Raw genomic sequence first — 19,201 nt, forward strand, 5'->3', positions numbered from 1 at the left:
TGTGTGTGTGTGTGTGTGTGTGTGTGTGTGTGTGTGTACAAAACATTAGGAACACCTGCTATTTCCATGAAATAGAATGACAAAGTGAATCCAGGTGAAAGCTATGATTCCTTATTGATGTAACCTGTTAAATCCACTTCAGTCGGTGTAGATGAAGGGGAAACAGGTTAAAGAAGGATTTTTAAGCCTTGACACAAATGAGACATGGATAGTGTATGTGTGCCATTCAGAGGGTAAATGGGCAAGACAAAAGATTTAAGTGCCTTTGAATGGGGTATGGTAGTAGGTGCCAGGCACGCCGGTTTGAGTGTGTCAAGAACTGTAATGCTGCTGGGTTTTTCACTCTCAGCAGTTTCCTTTGTGTATCAAGGATGGCCCACCACCTAAAGGACATCTAGTGGTCGAAAATGGCTCACTGATGAAAGAGGCCAAAGGATATATATATATAATTTAACATGATAAGCAAGTGGAAGTATATGCACTGCTGTGGACTAAATTATGTATAAGTATTTATTTATTTTACAGAAGGGATTTATTTTAAGAACCAGTATCTGTAACAATTTGACAGAGACATGTTTTTACAGTTTGTGGCAGATATTTTATAATAGTGCTTGTCATAACTGCACATGAAAAAAAGTTAAATTATGTTTGTTCTTCGTCAGTATAGTAAAGAGAGTAATACATTTACCATATGTGCTTTCAAGCTTGAAACAAAGCTTTCCTTGGACTCAAAGCCAAACTAAAGGGGTAAAGTTGGTTTTGTTTTCAATTTCAGGAATAATGATGACATCCCTACAAACAATGGTAAATGTGTTCAGGAGAGGATGTCACAGAGTTTTGGATTCTGAAAGAACCACTATCTGCTGTGCAGACGACATACTTATGGTCTTACAGCTGTCTATTGCACAAATAAACAAAGAGGTATGGAAAACCTCTGTTTTAAGTTCATCAGTCCAGTGGCCAAACTGTAGGACCTGTGACAAAGCTGGATTTGGTAGACACATGCCCCCTTCGAAATCCATTTAAAAATCAATTAAAGCTATTTTCTTATCTGTTGTTTTTGTTATCAACATTACTGGCAAAAAAAAAAAAGTTTTAGTTGACGCCTAATTCTTCAGATTGAAGCAGTGCATTAATTAAGGAGTAATGACTATGTGTAGTTTAGTTATTTGGACAGAAAAAATGGTTGCAGTAGAGTTTGGTCATTGGTAATGAAATGTTTAGTTTAAATTAATTTTGCGGATGGAGCATTGCACCCCAATTCTAATGAGAACTTTAACAGTAGATGAGCTGTTGTTTACTACTGTGAGTAACTTCTACAGTGAGTGTTTTGTAAGTGCATCCTTTATTTGTCTAGCTTTTGTGGAAATCCAAGACACATGTACCCGCATGGACCTCTCAGAATTACATTTCCCATCATCCTCCTGCTCACTGGTAAATCAATCAGTTACAGTGCCTATAGAAAGTCTATACCCCCTTTCAAAATGTTCACCTTTTGTTGACTTATTATAGCCTGGACTTAAAATGCATTAAAATAGTTTTTTTTTTCATTTATCTACACATCCTACCCCACAACTTCCAAGTGAAAAAAATATTCTAGAAATTTGTAGAAAATTAAAAATAAAAACTTGAAATAGCTTTGTTGGATAAGTGTCCATCCCCCTTGTAATAGCAATCCATAATTAGCTCAGGTGTAACCAATCACCTTTAAAATAACACACCAATTTAAGTGACCTCCACCTGCATTAAATTGTAGTGATTCACATATTTCAGGATAAATTCAGATGTTCCGGTATGTTCCCTTTCCTGGGTAGTGCATTTCAAAGCAAAGACTCAACCAAAGTTGTTGAAAGGCAGAGACAAAGTTATTGAAAGGCACAGATCAGGAGATGGGTATAAAAAAATATCAAAGGCCTTGAATATCCCTTGGAGCACGTTAAACATGATTATTAAGAAGTGGAAGGTGTATGGCACCTCCAAGACCCTGCCTAGATCAGGCCATCTCTCCAAACTAGATGACCGAGCAAGAAGGAGGAGGAGACTGATCAGAGGCTACCATGAGGCCAATGGCAACCTTGCAAGCACTACAGGCGCTTATGGCCAAGACTGGTCAAAGTGTGCATGTGACAACAATATCGCAAGCACTACACAAATCTGGCCTGTATGGTAAGGTGGCAATAAGGAAGCCATTACTCAAGAAAGCCCGCTTTGAATCCCGTTGAAGTATGCAAAAAACACTCAGGAGATTCTGTAGCCATGTGGCAAAAAGTTTTGTGGTCTGACGAAACTAAAATGGAACTTTTTGGCCTAAATGCAAAGCGTTATGTTTGGCTCAAACCCAGCACAGCACATCACCCAAAGAATACCATCCCTACTGTGAAGCATGGTGTTGGCAGCATCTTGTTATGGGGATGTTTCTCATCGACAGGGACTGGGGCACTTGTCAGGATAGAAGGGAAAATAAATGGAGCAAAGTACAGAGAAGTCCTTGAGGAAGACCTGCTGCCTTCTGCAAGAAAGCTGAAATTTGTGGCATGACTTGAAGATTGCTGTCCATCAACACTCCCCAAGGAACTTGACAGCTTGAACAGTTTTGTAAAGAAGAATGGCCAAATATCGCCAAATCTAGGTGTGCAAAGTTGGCAGAGACCTATCCCAACAGACTCACAGCTGTAATTGCTGCCAAAGGTGCTTCCACCAAGTATTAACTCAGGGGGGTGGAGACATCCAATTATGATCAGTTTTGTATGTTTAATATATAATTTTTTTCTCAATAAAATATTTTTTCCCCTTAACAGTGTGGAATATGGTGTGTAGATAAATGGGAAAAAAATCCTCATTTAAATGCATGAAACTCTGAGGCACTGATACAACAAAATGTGAAACAAGTTCTAGGAGGTGTAGACTTTCTATAGGCACTGTACATATGTGAGTAAGAGGATGATGGCAAATGTAGTTCTGAGAGGTCCATGCGGGTACATGTGAAGCCATCTTGAGGCAGGGAATGCAGTTTAAAAAAATGGTCAAAATGTAAAAAAAATAAAAACAATACACACACCTTACGTAAACATTTGTAGCAACACATGGGAACATGAAACACAATAAAATAAAAAGGTCCTTATGTACCCTTTAATAGACACTTAGATTTTGTTTTGTTTTGTTTTTTAATAAAACAAAACTACAGATGAAGTGGGTGGTTTTAGGCCATGTTTTAAATAAATAAATACATTTAGTTATATTTGATATGCGTTTCTTGAAACCTGTTTTTCTTTCAAATGACTGATTTGAATTCCATGGTATATTCTGTCTCTGGATTGTGATTCTATTCATAATAAAAAATAAGGATGGCACCTATAAGCCCTTTTGATATCCAGTCCCATTTCATACATATTTTTTAATGCACTATCCAATCTGCTTACTAATTTCAGATCTGTTTTCCAGTTCTCTTCTGGATGAATTTAGAGCAATCATTCATATTTACGTATGCCAGCTTCTTAAAAATCCTACTGTGTTGCTTTTCTTTAGGAAAAGGGAGAATTTACAGTTTTGCTGAATAATCTACTTGTAACCTGGAAACACCTGATGATGGATAAACTGCACTTGCTGCATGAAACTTTGGATGCTCCAGAGAATTACAATGCTGCAAGGAAAATGTATAATTCTTTCCTGAAGAGCAGTAATATAGTAGACTTAATTGAGGTCTATGGAATATATGATGCAATTAAAGCAGAAAGAAACTATGGAGAATTGCTCACACCTGTAAGTATTCTGGTACAGTATTAGGAAATGATCTTGTCTAATTCACTAGGTGGGATTGGCATTTGTTACAATATATATGTGTCTAAGTTAAAGCAAATACTGTCCTATAGTATTATGATTACACATTTTTGCTCTGTGTACTGTAGCAATATTTGCCTTTCCTTGTTAAAATTCCTACATTTCAAAATGGCTTCTCAGCCATTCAGGGATCACATTTTGTTCATGTTATGACATATATTATATTATATTCTCATACAGTACATCAAAGCCTCTAAATTTAGAAATGGGTATGTTGTCAAGGTATTTGATTTCATAATTCTGCAATAGTGAATTTTGCTCAACAGCAAGAATCTTCAGCTAAGACTCAACTGCCCAGACACTGTTGCCAAACTCAGCTGTGTTCTTGTTGGGCATTGTTGTGTGTGACACCACTTAGGCAGTAGAAAAGCACATTTTGGAGTTCTGAGTTTAATGCAAAGCACAAAAGATATACTGGTATTATAAATATAGTATGTTGACTTTATAGTGTAAAGCACCATATTTCAGTAACTGTTGAATAATTTAAAAATGGCTGGTAAATATCAACCTTGGATATGCAATAGCAAAAAGAGTGCCCTATTGCCCTACAAGCATGCTTCAAAATACTGTGTACATAGAGGGAGCAGTTAAATCTCCATGCCCATTCAACTGCATTTGAACCCTATTCACTGCTAATATGCCTTAAGCTTCTAGTATTTTCCAAAGTTAAGAGCAGCCATAAAATTAACAAAATAAATTAAAATAAAACCCACCCAGATCTAACATGACTGGGGCAAATAAACCTCTATGACATAATAGAGGTCCTAGAATTTCACATGTGGGAACATTGTGCTCTAGGACTAAACAAAAGTTAAAATCGACACTGTCCAAGATGTCAAAGCACATCGGATAATAACATCTTATAGTAAGCCAGGCCATCTGTTGTTAATTAAATGTAAAACACAAAAAACATAGGGATTAGGTACTGGCCTAGGGCACAAGCATTTCATCTCTTCCAAAAAAGAATTACAGTAGTCTGTATTTTTTATTTATTTATTTATTTTCTGCACAATAGCTGCTTAAACAGCAGCAAAACAGGGATGATTTTACCTTTATGGTGTGGTATAGAAGCAACTGGAATCACAGAAAAAAAGCTTATAACACATGATTTCTAATGAAAAGATTAAAGAAACCAAAAAAAAAAAGTATATTTTTTCTGACATGTATATACAGACTGTCATAATATTACATTCCAAACAAAAAAAAAATAAATAAAAATAAATAATAATAATAATAATAATAATAATAATAATAATAATAATAATAATAATAATAATAAAAAAAGCTTAGGGAAGGCTGTTAAATGCAGTCCAGCATTCTCTTTATTTTAATCTTCTGCAATAAAAGAAGTGACTATCAATTCTATTACAATATAATATTTTTATAATTCTAATATTTCCTTTTTTTCATATTTCTAATTGATCCAGACCGATTGCTAAACCTGTTTTGTGTCTTATCTTTTCTTTCCAATGCAGTTGCCGACTATGGTAAAGAGGTTAATCTGTGCATATTTAATGTTGTTGGTGAACTCCAAGAATGATCTGGCCTTGGCCCATGTGTTAAACATTCCAGACCGAGGTCTTGGAAGGGACACCTTCGCTGATCTAAAGCATGCAGCACACAACACGCAGACGTCCCTTTATTTGGTAATAAAATAAAGTGGGGGGGGGTCTCTGTCACAAGCTTAAAAGATTTTTCCTTGGCTTCACAAACAAAGTAACTGACTTTGGAAAGGGCCCACGGCATGCTAACTTTATACTGAAGCAGTATAATTGATATAACATTCTGTTTACATTGTTATAAGTGAGTGACAGATTAAAAATATCCCTGCTTTTAAGTTGTATGGAGTGTCGCAAGAGAGTCTATTTTCAAAACTGAAACGCTTCTTATTTTTGCTTAAACTTGTTTGCTTTCCTTATGAATATAGGCTGAAACATCATTCATTAGAGCCATACAACTCGGCGGAAAAGGCTATGCCCCTTCAGAGACAGATTCACTAAGGAAGCATCTGACAGACTTTGTTCACTTCACAGACAATTTAGATGAATTACTTGGAGAAATTCCTGACCCGAGGTAAACTTTTTTTTTTTGTCTCACCCTCTTTAAAACATTCTCTATTTTGCTTTAAAAAATACATTTACATTTGCACAACACACACAGATTATTATTATTATTATTTTTTTATCATTATTGCTATTTTCAGGTTTGCTTGTTAAACATAACCTTTTTTGAAGATTGGTTGTGTGGAAAGCATTAGTGTCACATGGGTTAATAGGAGATGGCAGAGCGTTCGTGTCAAGTTGTGCATCTGTTTTCCCTTGCTTGGCTACCTAATTAATTGTTAAAACATTGGGACAATGCTGTGAAACATTTACAACTATACAAAACCAAGTTAATGCATTGTTGCAACCGGTCAACCTCCATGTATTATAGCAGCTTGGTGTAGAAAACAAAGGGTATGATCAAGTAGTTTGGGAAAATAAAAACCATTATATCCCTAGACTGTATTCCTGTGCTTCTAGTACAGGTCAGTGAATGCAGCACTTTATTTTGGCTTGAAAAACTATGTTTGAAGCCAAAGCAAAACTACATGCCAGATAAAGTATAGTAAAACATTTTGTGTTTATATCATTGTAAAACTATATTTATGTTATGATCAGTCAGTAATGGTCAATACTTTTTGCATAGTGAAAGTAAAGCACTAATTGGTCAAATTATACTGTAAATGCGGCTACAGTTAAAATTTCCAAGTATAATACCCCTTCTCCACTGACACATCCGACCCATGAGGGCTCAGTAGGGTACGGGTATGGGTGGTTCTCCACTGGCTATTTGTCGGGGTTAAGAATTTTCGTCATTACGTTGCATCAGTCAGTACACTCCAGAAAGAAAACAACAAACACAGCGGGCAGCAAATGTGATGAGATAAAAGTACAGATTTGGGTTGCTGAGGAAGTGCAGGCTGTAGTTTCTCTGTGGGCAGATAGAAGTGTTCAGGAAGATCTGGAGTCGTGCGTCAGAAATGAGAAAGTTTATGCCTGGACACACTTAACACATACACTCAAAAACACAATTCTACCAAATTTCTCATCCTTGACCTTTTATTATATTAATATAAAGAAAATAAAACAATTCTAAACTTATTTACAAAAATATAGTCAGACACAGTACCTTACAGCTGTACCATACATACAACTACAGCTCTCGTTGCGACCACTCAGCTTCTTTTTTTAAGCAACCAAACAATTAACAACTATAAAAACAACAACTATCCTTAAACAGGATATCTTTGGCAAATAATATTTTTAAAACCTTATTTTTTTCCCTTCAACAGAACTAATTGAACTTTACTAAATCAATATAATCAGTAAAATGTGTGGATTGTAAAGACACTCCTAAATATATTTACAAAATATAGCGATACAAGATGCAGCTGTGTCATTGGTCTATTAATTTTTTTACCCCGTTTGTTTGCGCATCTTTTGGCAAACTGAGTTAATTAATAACAACTGTCTTTCGTTGCGTGTGACGTCAGTAGCTTGGCTCTGCAGTGGAAAAACAACCCAGGCTCCCCTTAACTGCACCGTGAGGGCTCGGTACAGCCCTGGCACAGCTAGGTTGTACAGTGGAAGAGAGGCATAAGAAATTAGATCCTAAATACACATGTGAAAGTCTACCTAATCAGTGGGGCAGTAGGCTTGTTTTCAACTGTAGAGTTGTATATTCTGGAAGGCGAAATAGATTGACTAAATATAACAACAAGGCATGCAAGTTAGACATTTTAAACAAGTAGTTCATAGCGGTAGCTCGTTGCTTTTACTTTTACTTTACTTACAAGCTTTTCTTTGTATAAGATTTAGCAATAAAACAAATGGCCTCAGCAATTACCACCTACCACATAAACTAACTGGCACTGACTAAATAGGACGTTTTAGGTTGCACTTTTAGCTGGTCTGATTATAGAGCTGTGTATCAGCAGCGTCTTAACAATATGATACGTATCGTGATATGAGGGTCACGATACGATACATGTCACGATATAGTTAATTTAGCATGAAACATAAAAATCACAATTGTCTCATTTGCTTGCAAGTGTTTGCAATAACACTGATAAAGGGTAATTTCGTGGGTGTCGTACAGGACATTGACTGCTTTTTTGGTTTCTGTATCAAAAACTGGTTTTAAGTTAAGAAGTTAAAAATGTTTAAGAAAAAGTATATTACCAATGTAAACTAAGGTTATTAATCATTAAATAATATGTGGTCATTACTATGAAATATTTATTAAAATGTAGGTTGTCGTAGTGAGCAGAGAAACTGACTTGGATTTAGGTATGAGGTGAAAAACATAATAAATATGTAATAAATCTATTAGAGATGCCAACTTTTATTTACCTTCATGGATACCAGGAGAGATACATCTAGCAACCAAATGCAAATTAGAACCTGTAGCACACTCAGGTACAGAACAATGATTAAAAAAACTATGGTGTTGTGTGGGACATTCAAACGGGACAGATTTGTCCAACTGTTCTTTAAACGATGCTACCTACATTTTAACAGGCATGGTTTCATCCAGCTGTCAAAATAAAACACATTATGTCTTTTAGGATATTTAGGCCATAATAAATCAAGGCTATAATAGTACAGTACCACACAAAAGCACAACTGTTACATTTGAAACGTCATCCACATATCCACCTGTGATTAACACTTTGCAATAATAACTCACTTATAATAACACAACACACTTTAAAAATGTTTTATGCTGTATGAATATTTATGGATATCCATGCAAAAGTCAGAACTACATTTTTCCAAAGTCTCAGGCCCAGATTTCTAAAAGGATTGCACATGTTTTAGAACCGTAAAATGGACGCTGAGGCTTCTGAATTTTTTAATGGGATTTATAAAACGCTGTAGCAGGGAAAGATCTGTGCTGACTCTGCTGGCGTGTTCACAGTACTGCAGGAAGAGGGCGGCAGTCTTCCAACAACCGCCTGTGAGTTATGGCAGTGACACGGGGAGGTGGGAAGGTAGGTGTGTGGACTTTCCCCCTCTCTGAATGGCTGAGAGGCGAGTCTTGGCAGATTGCTAGCCCTATAAAAAAATGCTCTGCTGTTTCCTCAGGTCTGCCCACTTAGACGCGCCGAGAGTGCTGATTCAGGACCGGGAATCAGCCGGGAGAAAAGAAAGAGTTTCACAGCGAGACAGAGAGAGCGGGGAACCCTTGGGCAGACCCCGGCGTATTGTAAAAGAGCAGGCTAGTTAGCCGACAGAGTAGGATGGTGATCCGGGTTGTGCGGGTAGCGGCGACCGGGATAACGCTGCCGAGTGCAGCACCTTTTATTTGTTGTTTTATTACTGTTTTATTTTCCCTTGTTCTTTTCGCCTTCTGTTTTCATTATTATTTATTTGAGCACCTGCGAGTGCACTTGCTGTTCGCGTACCAGCTGTGGTATTTCCATGGTGCTGTCTATCATCGTTGATAGGCAGCCCACGGTCAACAGTGCCCTCTGCCGGAAAAAGTATGAACTGGTCTAAAATAAAACTGGGCACCTGTGTGGTGTTTTCAATTACACCTGTCTGTCTCCTAGTCAGTGAATTACCCACACCCCTTCCACAAACGCACACAATGTCATAAACACGCAATTAATACGTGATTTGAGGGGGCAATGCCTCTGGGCGCTTTAGCCCTTGATGCTTATATAATTCTGTATATGCGTATGTAATTCTTGGGCATTAAGATTGCTAAAATTGGGAGGGGATTTTGCAAATGAGGTCTATTAAATATTCCGTCTAATTTATTAAAGCTGCCGGTAATTGTGGGCCTCGTATTTGCGTCATTATTTTAAGAACTCTGAAAAGCAGGCGTAATTTACCGCAGAGAGACAGTAGGCTATATAAAAGGCAAGGTGATGTGGGAGACTTGTCTGCAGCAAGAAGGAGACATTGTTTTCAAGGACAAAGAAACATTTAGTAACATTTCGTAAAGAGCTCATTTTCTAATCTATCTGATCAAGTCAGTTTGTAAATTACGGTTTATAATACCAGTACCGCATTGTTTTGCAAACTCTAATTTTCAATCCATGTTTCATAGCTTACATGACAAAACAGAAAGTCTGCAAATAGAGAATTAGAATTCATGTAAAAAAAAGGTTCTTAGACTCACCTAAAAAGGTCTCCCCACAGTGGTAAAGCAAGTTTCTAACGAGAGCCTTTACTTCTAGAGTGTAGGCATTATAAAAAATACGGTGGAGGGGATTAAGAAAAGATGGAATGATATTCCGAGGTGCACGAAAGAAAGAGTCTTATATACAATGAGGGCTCATCCTCCACCGTTATTTTAGTAATTCCTACAGAATGTATTTTTTGTAATATTGTATTCTGGTATTTAACAATAATGGTTCAGACAGTATTGTTACATTCGAGTTGGAAAGAAAATGCTAAAAAAAAATTAAAAAAGGACAGAGGGACAGGAGACGCAATTAGTTTGTAGCTAGAGCAATTAGTTTTTTGACCATATATACCATACAGATATGCTTTAAAGTCATACATAGAGTAAGAAATACAGACAAACATATGAAATAGGGTAGTTGTAACTGCATAAGACTTGAATATGTTTGTATGAAGCTGTATGGAGTTATTGTTGCTGAACATATTGCTGTACAACAATGGAAGGCTTATCCACCTGTATGACTGCCATGGATGTAAGTAAATAAAATATATTGTTTCTGAAGTTTGAAAAGTCTGTGTCTGAATTTATTCTATACGAAATATGAAGTTGAACTAATATGTGAAGCACAGTAACTGGATGATGTGTCGTAATGTATAAGCAACCTACTACAAACTCTGAAGTGGTACATTTGTTTATTAAGAAGCCACCGCACATTCCATATTTTATTTATTTATCCTGGTGATGTATTTCAAACTTGTTATACATCTTCATGTGTTACAAGTACTGCTTGTACCAAAATCTCCAATTCCATATTGGTAAATATCAGTTTTCACTTCCGAGCATCCTCATCACCACGGCTAGTACCAGGCTGAGGTCTTTGTGTGCCATTCATTTTCTTTTGAAATGTGTAGCCTATACATGCAGGGTTGACCCAAACCCGTTATTTATTGTGAGAGGTGTGTAATTCTCCATCGCTAATTACGGTGAGAGGTATTTAAATTGATTGTGAATCGCCTGCTTTACCTAATTAGTCTTATAAAATAGGTTGTTATTTTGATGCTGAGTGCGGCCGTACTGAACACGCACATTATGTGGCCTTTTGTAGTCAGTTTTTCCCCTTTTATAAATTTGGGCCTCAGTGTTTTGAATCTTTAGCTTGTCTGTTTCGATGGATACATGGATATGTCAAGTACTTTAAGAAGGAAACTTCCCAAAACAGGATTTTTGCTTTTTATTATATCACCAACCAGATAGAAAATACTGTCTACATTGCATGGCAATTTGAAATATTTGCCAGTGATCAATGTGGTCAAAGATAATGGCTGAAGTAGGCTGTCAGCAGTGAAAATAAGACAAGCCCAAGTATTTAACTTTCAGTCTTATTGATAAAAAATGTCTCCCAAACTTAAAAAAACAATAATGTAAATAGCCTGTTATAGTATGTAAGACTTGTTAGCAAATATTAATTCAGTGTATGGCATTAAGATGAGCAAGCCATATTAAATAGTATCTGTTACCACCATGTCATGTGCTAAAATCTTATCTCTCATCGCAGAAAATAAGAAAATATGGTAGATATGCCAACAAAGAGGTGTAAAACAGATGAGTGTGTTTTCCTTTTCACTTAAATGAAATCCTCTATAAATGAATCTTGATACCATAAGATTGCATCAATTGTTTATTAATTAAACCTACAACAAAAAAAAGAGTGCTGTATGGGACTGGTGTTGTACAGGACACCTGTATAATTGATGATTTGACAAAGTTACAGTAGAAGTTTCCAGCTATATTCCTGGTATTTTTTTGCTACTGGTATGAGGTTAGAAAATCCTTAATGATTACTGAAATAATCCATACATTAGGCATGTATAGCTCACCTTCAAACTGTGAGCACTGTCTCTGCTTTTATTATAAATGCTTTCCTGTTAAAAATATACTGGCGGTACGCTTGCAGCTTATAACAGTAACTAAATCTGCATTTTTTTTTATTGGTCTGCATGCGTACCTGCGTACCAGTTATGTGAACCCTTGACTATGGATCCAAGCATAAACTGCTCGTTTCAGGTCCTGCCACAACATCTCAATGGGGTTTAAGTCTGGACTTTGACTAGGCCATTCCTAGACTTTAAATGTCTTGTTCTTCAATAATTCTGGTGTAGACTTGCTTGTGTGTTTCGGATCATTGTCTTGCTGCTTGTGCCAGCTGCGCTTCAGCTTCAGATCATGGACGGATACAGAACAGAATTCATGGTTCCTTCAATGATGGCAAGTCGTCCAGGTCCTGATGCAGCAAAGCATCCCCAAATCATGCTTGACCATTGGTATCTTACTGTGGAATGCAGTGTTTGGTTTTCGCCAGACATAACAGGGCCTATGTTGGCCAAAAAGTTCCACTTTTGACTCATCTGTCCATATAACATTGTTCCAGAACTTTTGAGGATCATCCAGGTGCTTTTTGGCAAACATGAGACAAGCATTCATGTTCTTCTTAGGGAACAGTGGTTTCCGCCTTGCTACTCTGCCATGAATCCCATTTTTGCCCAGTGTCTTTCTGATGGTGGAGTCATGACCACTGACCTTAGCCGAGGCGAGAGAGGCCTGCAGATCCCTGGATGTTGTTCTAGGGTTCTTTGTGACTTCCTGGATGATTTTACGCCTTGCTTTTGGAAAGATTTTGGCAGAATGGCCACTCCTGGGAAGATTCACTACTGTCCCAAACTTTCTGCATTTGGACATTATGGCTCTGACTGTGGTTTGGTGGAGCCCCAGAGCACTTAGAAATAGCTTTGTAACCCTTTCCAGACTGATAGGCATCAACAACTTTTTTCCAGAGGTCTTCAGGAATTTCTTTTGATGGTGGCATGATGTGCCTCTAGAACCTGTGTGCTGACAACTTCACTCTGATGGTAAGGGCCAAAGTTAGTCAGATTTACCAGACCTGATTGTTAACCAAAGTATTCAAACAGCTGACCCAGATTATCCCTACAACCCACAAAAAGATCTGACCAAATTCAATGTGAAAAATGAAAAAATGCAGAAAATCATGCAGATATGTTAGAAAAATGTATTGCATATAGTGCTTAATGTACTGTAGATTGTTGTGATAATATATACTTTTAATAGTGATATATAATATATACTGTTGATACAGGCTACTTTTGTAAAATAAATCTTCATGTTTTAATAACTTATTTGTGCTTCTGTGCTAACCTACACAAACCAAACTTAATCTAAGCTTGTGCATTCTAAAGTAGCATTGGATTGATCTTGACTATTAGACTTAACTGACTATGTCAAGCTGAATTGTGTGTATATCTAAAGAGGTGGCACAGTGAGTGAACATACTGTTGACACAGGGATGCACAAAAAATATTGCACACCTAGCTAGCTATCCTAATTGGGAGAAAGCTGAATAATTGCCATGATTCCCTCCTTTTTTATAAAATGCAATGTACGATTAAAGTCATTTCCTGTTGAGGATATGGCCAGTATACTACCATAAATGTTTATAATCTTTCCTGAACCATTTGTTCCCACCACATAAAAACTATTGTCATTGAATATGCTGCCTTAAAAAAGTTTTTCCTTTAGGTATTGGAAAAGCAGGAGAAAGTGCTGACCCTACTATAATAACACAATACTGACATATTCTTCCTGCTCCTGGAATGAGAACAGGGTCTGTTTTATATTTCAACAGTCTTTTGAAAATAACCCATAATCAAGTGTTTTGTTTTGTTTTTTTATTGGGGGGGGGGGGGGGGGGGTTGTGGTGGTTGTGTGTGGTGGTGGTTTAGAGTAATCTGCATATCAAATATTGGGATAGACAAGGACATAATTGTCTATAAATCTGATTGTATAGAAGGTTTATTAATGGTTGACAGTTGTTTAATTGGAGCCAGCATGTAAAAGGAGATATGTTTACAGAAAATATTACATTTCAGATAATCTCCAACTAAAACAAAAACCCATACATCTCTTTTTATAAGACAAGCGATTTCTTGTGAAGTTGATATAAAGTACAGCTCTTAATAAATGTCCATTGCCAGAAACAGTTGTAGAGTTAAATCGAAGGGGGGTCTGTAACAGACATCTAAATAGCTGTTACTTTGACACAGCTTGACCCCTATGAAACCAAAGGTGACTTCAACATAAACAACTCCTTTGTGTCCTTTTCTTTTTTCTTGAACCCTAGCCCTCTCCTTTTTTATTTTTTTATTTATTTTTTTATTTATTTACAGTAAGGACTAAAGCAAGCACTTATCTCAAGGACATTAGGACATCACACAGGACCCTCAGTACTAGAAACTGTCCAGGATTTTGATAATTCAGTCTTTTGTGAAAAGCATTACGGAAATCTGTTATTAGAATTAGTTATATTAGATATGTTTTTGGCTTGTGCTATACTGTAATTATTATTATTTTTTTCAAATTTTATTTTATTTTTTTCCAAAACTGGCCATATTCAGTGCAGTAGTTTAAGATGGCAAGATTTCCATGAACCAATCCTAATCCAATTTGGAACCCACTCGTAGCAAAAAATACAACACGTTTTGTCCACTAAGCAATTTTAAGATAAAATTGCTATAAATCTGGTTAATGGCTTTATGGTTGGTTGCATTTAAATGCAGAGATGAATGCAGTTATGCCAAATGAAAATAGTATACATTATCCACCTCCTTCCCAAAGGTGCTGTGTATTTAGGCAGAAACAAAAAGTCTAACATGCTTATATTCGTGCCTTTCATCATTCTGAGTCTCTGAGCTCCAGGAGCTAGAATTTAAAACCTGCTTGACCACTCCATTCTATTGAAATCATAAAATAGTCATTGCTCAACCAGATGCTGTTGATGGGGAGTAATATGTGTCTTCTGAAGCTGAATGGTGCTGGGTTTGCCATTTTTATATGATCTGCAATCACAACATTTAAAGCTAAATTGAACATGTATCTATAGTAAAGCACGTTCATACTTGTCTTTCTTCATATGTGGCAAATAATCTGTATCTTCATCTGGTTTTCTACAATTACGATACAATAAAATATAGTTTTCCATTATTTTATGACCACTGCTGTTCAATTTGAGACCTACATTAAAGTTCTCTTTATAAGTACCTGGCACTACTTGTACCATTCGTTACTTTTCGTGACTGTTTCTTATTTCCTTCTCCATTTAGAAAGTAGGATAAAGCTAAAAAGAGTTTATCCTCAATTTTCCTGAATGAGTAATACATTCTAGCCAAGTATTTAAAAACTAAAAGTTGCGTAAATCTGTGCTTTGTTCTCTAACCTTCTAAAAGGCAGACACTTGCCACTCATTTGTTAATTAGTAGCAAATGCCTTTTCTTTTGTGGCAAGTTTATTTTCTGCAGGAATGCATTTGGAAAGAGTATTGTAAAAAAATTGCTTTTATTCTGTGATCAAAAAACTTTTTGCTGCTAAATTGGCTTAACACAGAGCGTGCTAATGTGTTAAACCTCTGTAGCTCAAATAACTAAATCCCAGCACCACCAGATGATTTCAGAGACCTAAACTTGCTTGGAAGCTATTAAGCTCTTCCAGTCTGTGACCTACATGATTCAAACCAGGGCTTGGGATCCACAAGCACTTGGGAAGTATTTTCAAGCACTGCCTGTTTATATAGCGACCGGTGGTGGGGGGGGGGGGGGGGGGGGGGTGGGGGGGGGGGGGGGGGGGGGGGGGGGGGGGGGGGGGGGGGGGGGGGGGAACCACACTGAGATTGAAATTATTTACAAAACACTATTAAGAAATCTTCTGATCTGATATTGCATGTTAAAAGTTTGACTGAGACTTAACAGATACCTCCTTGATTTCCATTTAATCTAACATCTGGCAAAAGAATGTCTGAAATAAGAACGTCATTGCTGGAGCTTAAAGAGCAAAGCAGAGCCTCTGTGCAACAAATGAGTTGAGAAATGATCCATGAGTAATATACACTGTGCTATGTGTTTATTCAGTGACATTACAGAAATTAGCCTGCGACAGTTAAGAGATGTTTTTGTTTTTATTTTTGTTCTAGCTTTGCAGGGAGTCGGATCATGTCCACAGTTAAGGCACGCTTGCTAAAAGGCAGAAGCAGTGAGGATGCCCTCTGTGCAGCAGCAGAGGAAACAGTACAAGAGCTGAGACTAAGAATTAAGAATATCATCCATTCTCAAAGAAACGACCAATGCATGCGCCATCGGTATTAGCCCTGCCTGGGTAATGGAATGCTTTAACTCTATATATGTTGCACTTGATATAAATGGAAGTGCAGGCTTTTCTTTCCAGCAGTAGATGTGGCCTTTAATGGTTGACGTTAATGTAACTTTGTCAATTGAATTCAAAATTTGTTGAACTGTTTTTAAATGTACTGTTTTACTCATTTTTATTCCATCTAGCCCAAATGTTATGCCATAAACCATTCTACAGCATATGGTGATAGAGCGACTGTAAAAGTCCTACTTCACTTGATGAAGAGGCAACAAGTCCCCCAAGTAGAAACAAAGCTGATTTGCTGTATGGGGATGAGGGAGATATGGCTGAGGCTGGAGCAGCCTGCGACTTAACGCTATTCAGATGTGTTAAAGACTTGAAGGACAAGTAGAAGAACTTATAAAGAAAATTAGTGACGTTGGGAACTCTTGCCTGATTACTGGCTCCTGATTAGGTGAGGTATCTTTTTTTAAACTATGACTAATCAAATGTATTATAGACTTGAGGGACAATTGAAAGCTGACAACCCTATAAAGACAATTAGTGGCAACAGTGGTTCTTTTAATTTGAACTTTAAATCAAGAAGTCAAAATGAAATCAAGGTTTATCCAGTTGCACTTAAAATATTATCTTTTGTGCTTTTAAATTATACATTGTACTACATGAGTTCTATTTCTGGGATATACAGTATTCAATGTATGCTTAACTATCCCATAGACTGGTCAAAATGGTTAGTCTCTGAGTGTAGTTTTATTTGGTGTAAAGTAAGTCTAAGTTGTTTAACTGGCTCGCAGATCAATCATTCTGCAGCATAGCCAACTCTAACTGCTTTGTAGTGTTTTATTGTAAAGTCGTGAAAGATTTAAAATCAGTAAAACTGTCACTGTTTATTAAGTATAGCCTGCATTTGTTGAAAGAAATAGCAATTATGTTTCCTAGAAGTCTTATTCATTTCCAGGATAAGCTAAATATATGTATATTTTTTTAAATCACTCCTTGATTACAACTTCAAATGATAGCACTACCAGATGGCAATTTGGTTATTATCCATTTGCAAGAAATGTTACTGCTCAAGCAGTTTCAATGGAATGAAATGCTCCCACAGCAATTAGAAGCTTCCTGAATTTGTTTAAGTTTAAGCATTCTGCTTCAATTAAGGTTTAAAGAGGATTATAGCACGTACACTAGTTACTCAAATAACAGTGGAAACTCGCAGTATTATTGTTTCCTGTTTTTTTGCCAAATGCCTTCATATATTTGGTCAGCATCCTGTAGTGTATTTACATGCTTGTAAAAGATACTTGAAAGGTAGAGAAATCACATTCTGCCACATAGTATCCTCTTATAGATGGTTAGTCTTATGTTAACTCAGTTATTGCACTTCAATTGACTAAGTTTAACTTACTATCACAGAGGTGCGAAGGTTTTGTTTCTTTGTCGGTGTTAGTTGTGTAATTTGTTGTTTTTCCTTTCTCCTAAAACAACATAGTCTCAAATCTAATTAAGGATGTTAGACTTCAAGAAATTCTATGGTATTGCACCTGCTTGGCTTGGGGGTGGGGGCTGATAGAACAGGACTCCATAGAGTTTTGAATCGTAGTATGATGTACAGCTGAATAGTATTGATATAGTTGATTTGCTAAGGATATTCTATATTGAAGTTACTTTGGGGCTGTTGTTTTATCAGATGTTTCCAGATTTAGTGGTACGCCTAAACCAAAAGTAGTTACCAGTATACATTTCCATAGTTTCAAATTCACTTTGTAAATTATGTCAAGGTAAGCATCTCTTATGGCCTCTGGGATTTATGTCTTGCACTCAATTGTATTACACAGAAGTAGAGTAATCTTCCCTGTGCTGAAGCATACAATATTGGATTGCACCTCTAATCTTCAGATATTGTTTTAGCTGCAGTTAAGGTTTGTTTTATATTTTTGCATGGTCCTTTTGATCTTTCATTTTGCATTGGTTTATTCAGTATCTGTAATCCATCTCCTGGGTCACCATCAAAAGTAAAATCAAAGACTTTGGATACAAGAAAGAACACTATAAAGATCAGTCTGAATGTGCAGTTCAGAGCTTTCAAACTTTTGATTATTTTACATTTGATGGAACCTGACTGTCAGGGTGGGTCCTCCATATTGTTTGCAGCAGAGATTCTGCAGTATTCTATGTTTTTGGAAGTTATTATCAACCTCTATGGGATGCATATCCCTGGCAACAGGGATATAGTGAAGGTGCTTAAATGTTGCTCATATTTATGTTTTTGTTTTTAGATGAAAAGCCAGTCATCCAATTATGATACAATATGGTGTAGTCATTCAGTAGTTTGAAAGTATTAGACTCAAAGCCACGATGACCTACCTTTTTGAGTTTTGACTTTGGACTGGTGGAGCTAATGAAGGCTTCATCCTTTTGTAACCTGTGAGTTGCCTCTTGTACTGAAGATCGATGTGGATTAGTTTGCCATATGAACTAAGTGTGTCTAATTACAGGTATTTTGTGAATGTGATAAAGTAAAGTAAATGAGCAAGAACGCTTGTGACTATACAATGTATTAAATAATAGCTGAAAAGTTTGAGTTACCATGAGCATCAAATTTGAAATCTAGGTTTTATAAAGTACTATACAAAATGCAGAAGAAAACTCTTCCTTCCCAACTCTCATTAATGGTAATTATGACCTTAAACATTAAGTAATTGAGAATTTAAAAACATATTTTGAGCATATATTGTAGATCATCCCCTTTCTCAGATCAAGTATATAACATCAGATCAAGTATATAACAGTGGTGCGAAGTGTAACAAATGCCTTCATTTGTGTGGTGCCTTTTTTGTTCTGTCAATTATAGTGCACAGGCACAGTTAACAGACATTTTCTTTTTGCAGGCAAAAGGGAATCCAATTAGGTCACAATTTGCTTGCATGCACCGTGATGATCCCCTTATAAACAAAAAACTGTTGCAGTTCCCAAGTCT

General features: G+C 36.6%; 1 protein-coding gene across 1 annotated transcript; it reads left to right on the forward strand.

Moving 5' to 3' along the window:
• The first annotated feature begins 801 nt into the window (after nt 1-801).
• LOC121317820 (PCNA-interacting partner-like) lies at nt 802-16,615 on the forward strand. The gene is given in 7 exon segments (XM_041253923.1): nt 802-921; nt 5,313-5,483; nt 5,765-5,910; nt 16,049-16,165; nt 16,167-16,230; nt 16,410-16,473; nt 16,476-16,615. Coding segments are annotated over 7 exon segments (822 nt in total).
• Nucleotides 16,616-19,201: the final 2,586 nt, after the last annotated feature.

Source organism: Polyodon spathula, chromosome 7, assembly GCF_017654505.1.
Source record: "Polyodon spathula isolate WHYD16114869_AA chromosome 7, ASM1765450v1, whole genome shotgun sequence".
NCBI classification, from domain to species: domain Eukaryota; kingdom Metazoa; phylum Chordata; class Actinopteri; order Acipenseriformes; family Polyodontidae; genus Polyodon; species Polyodon spathula.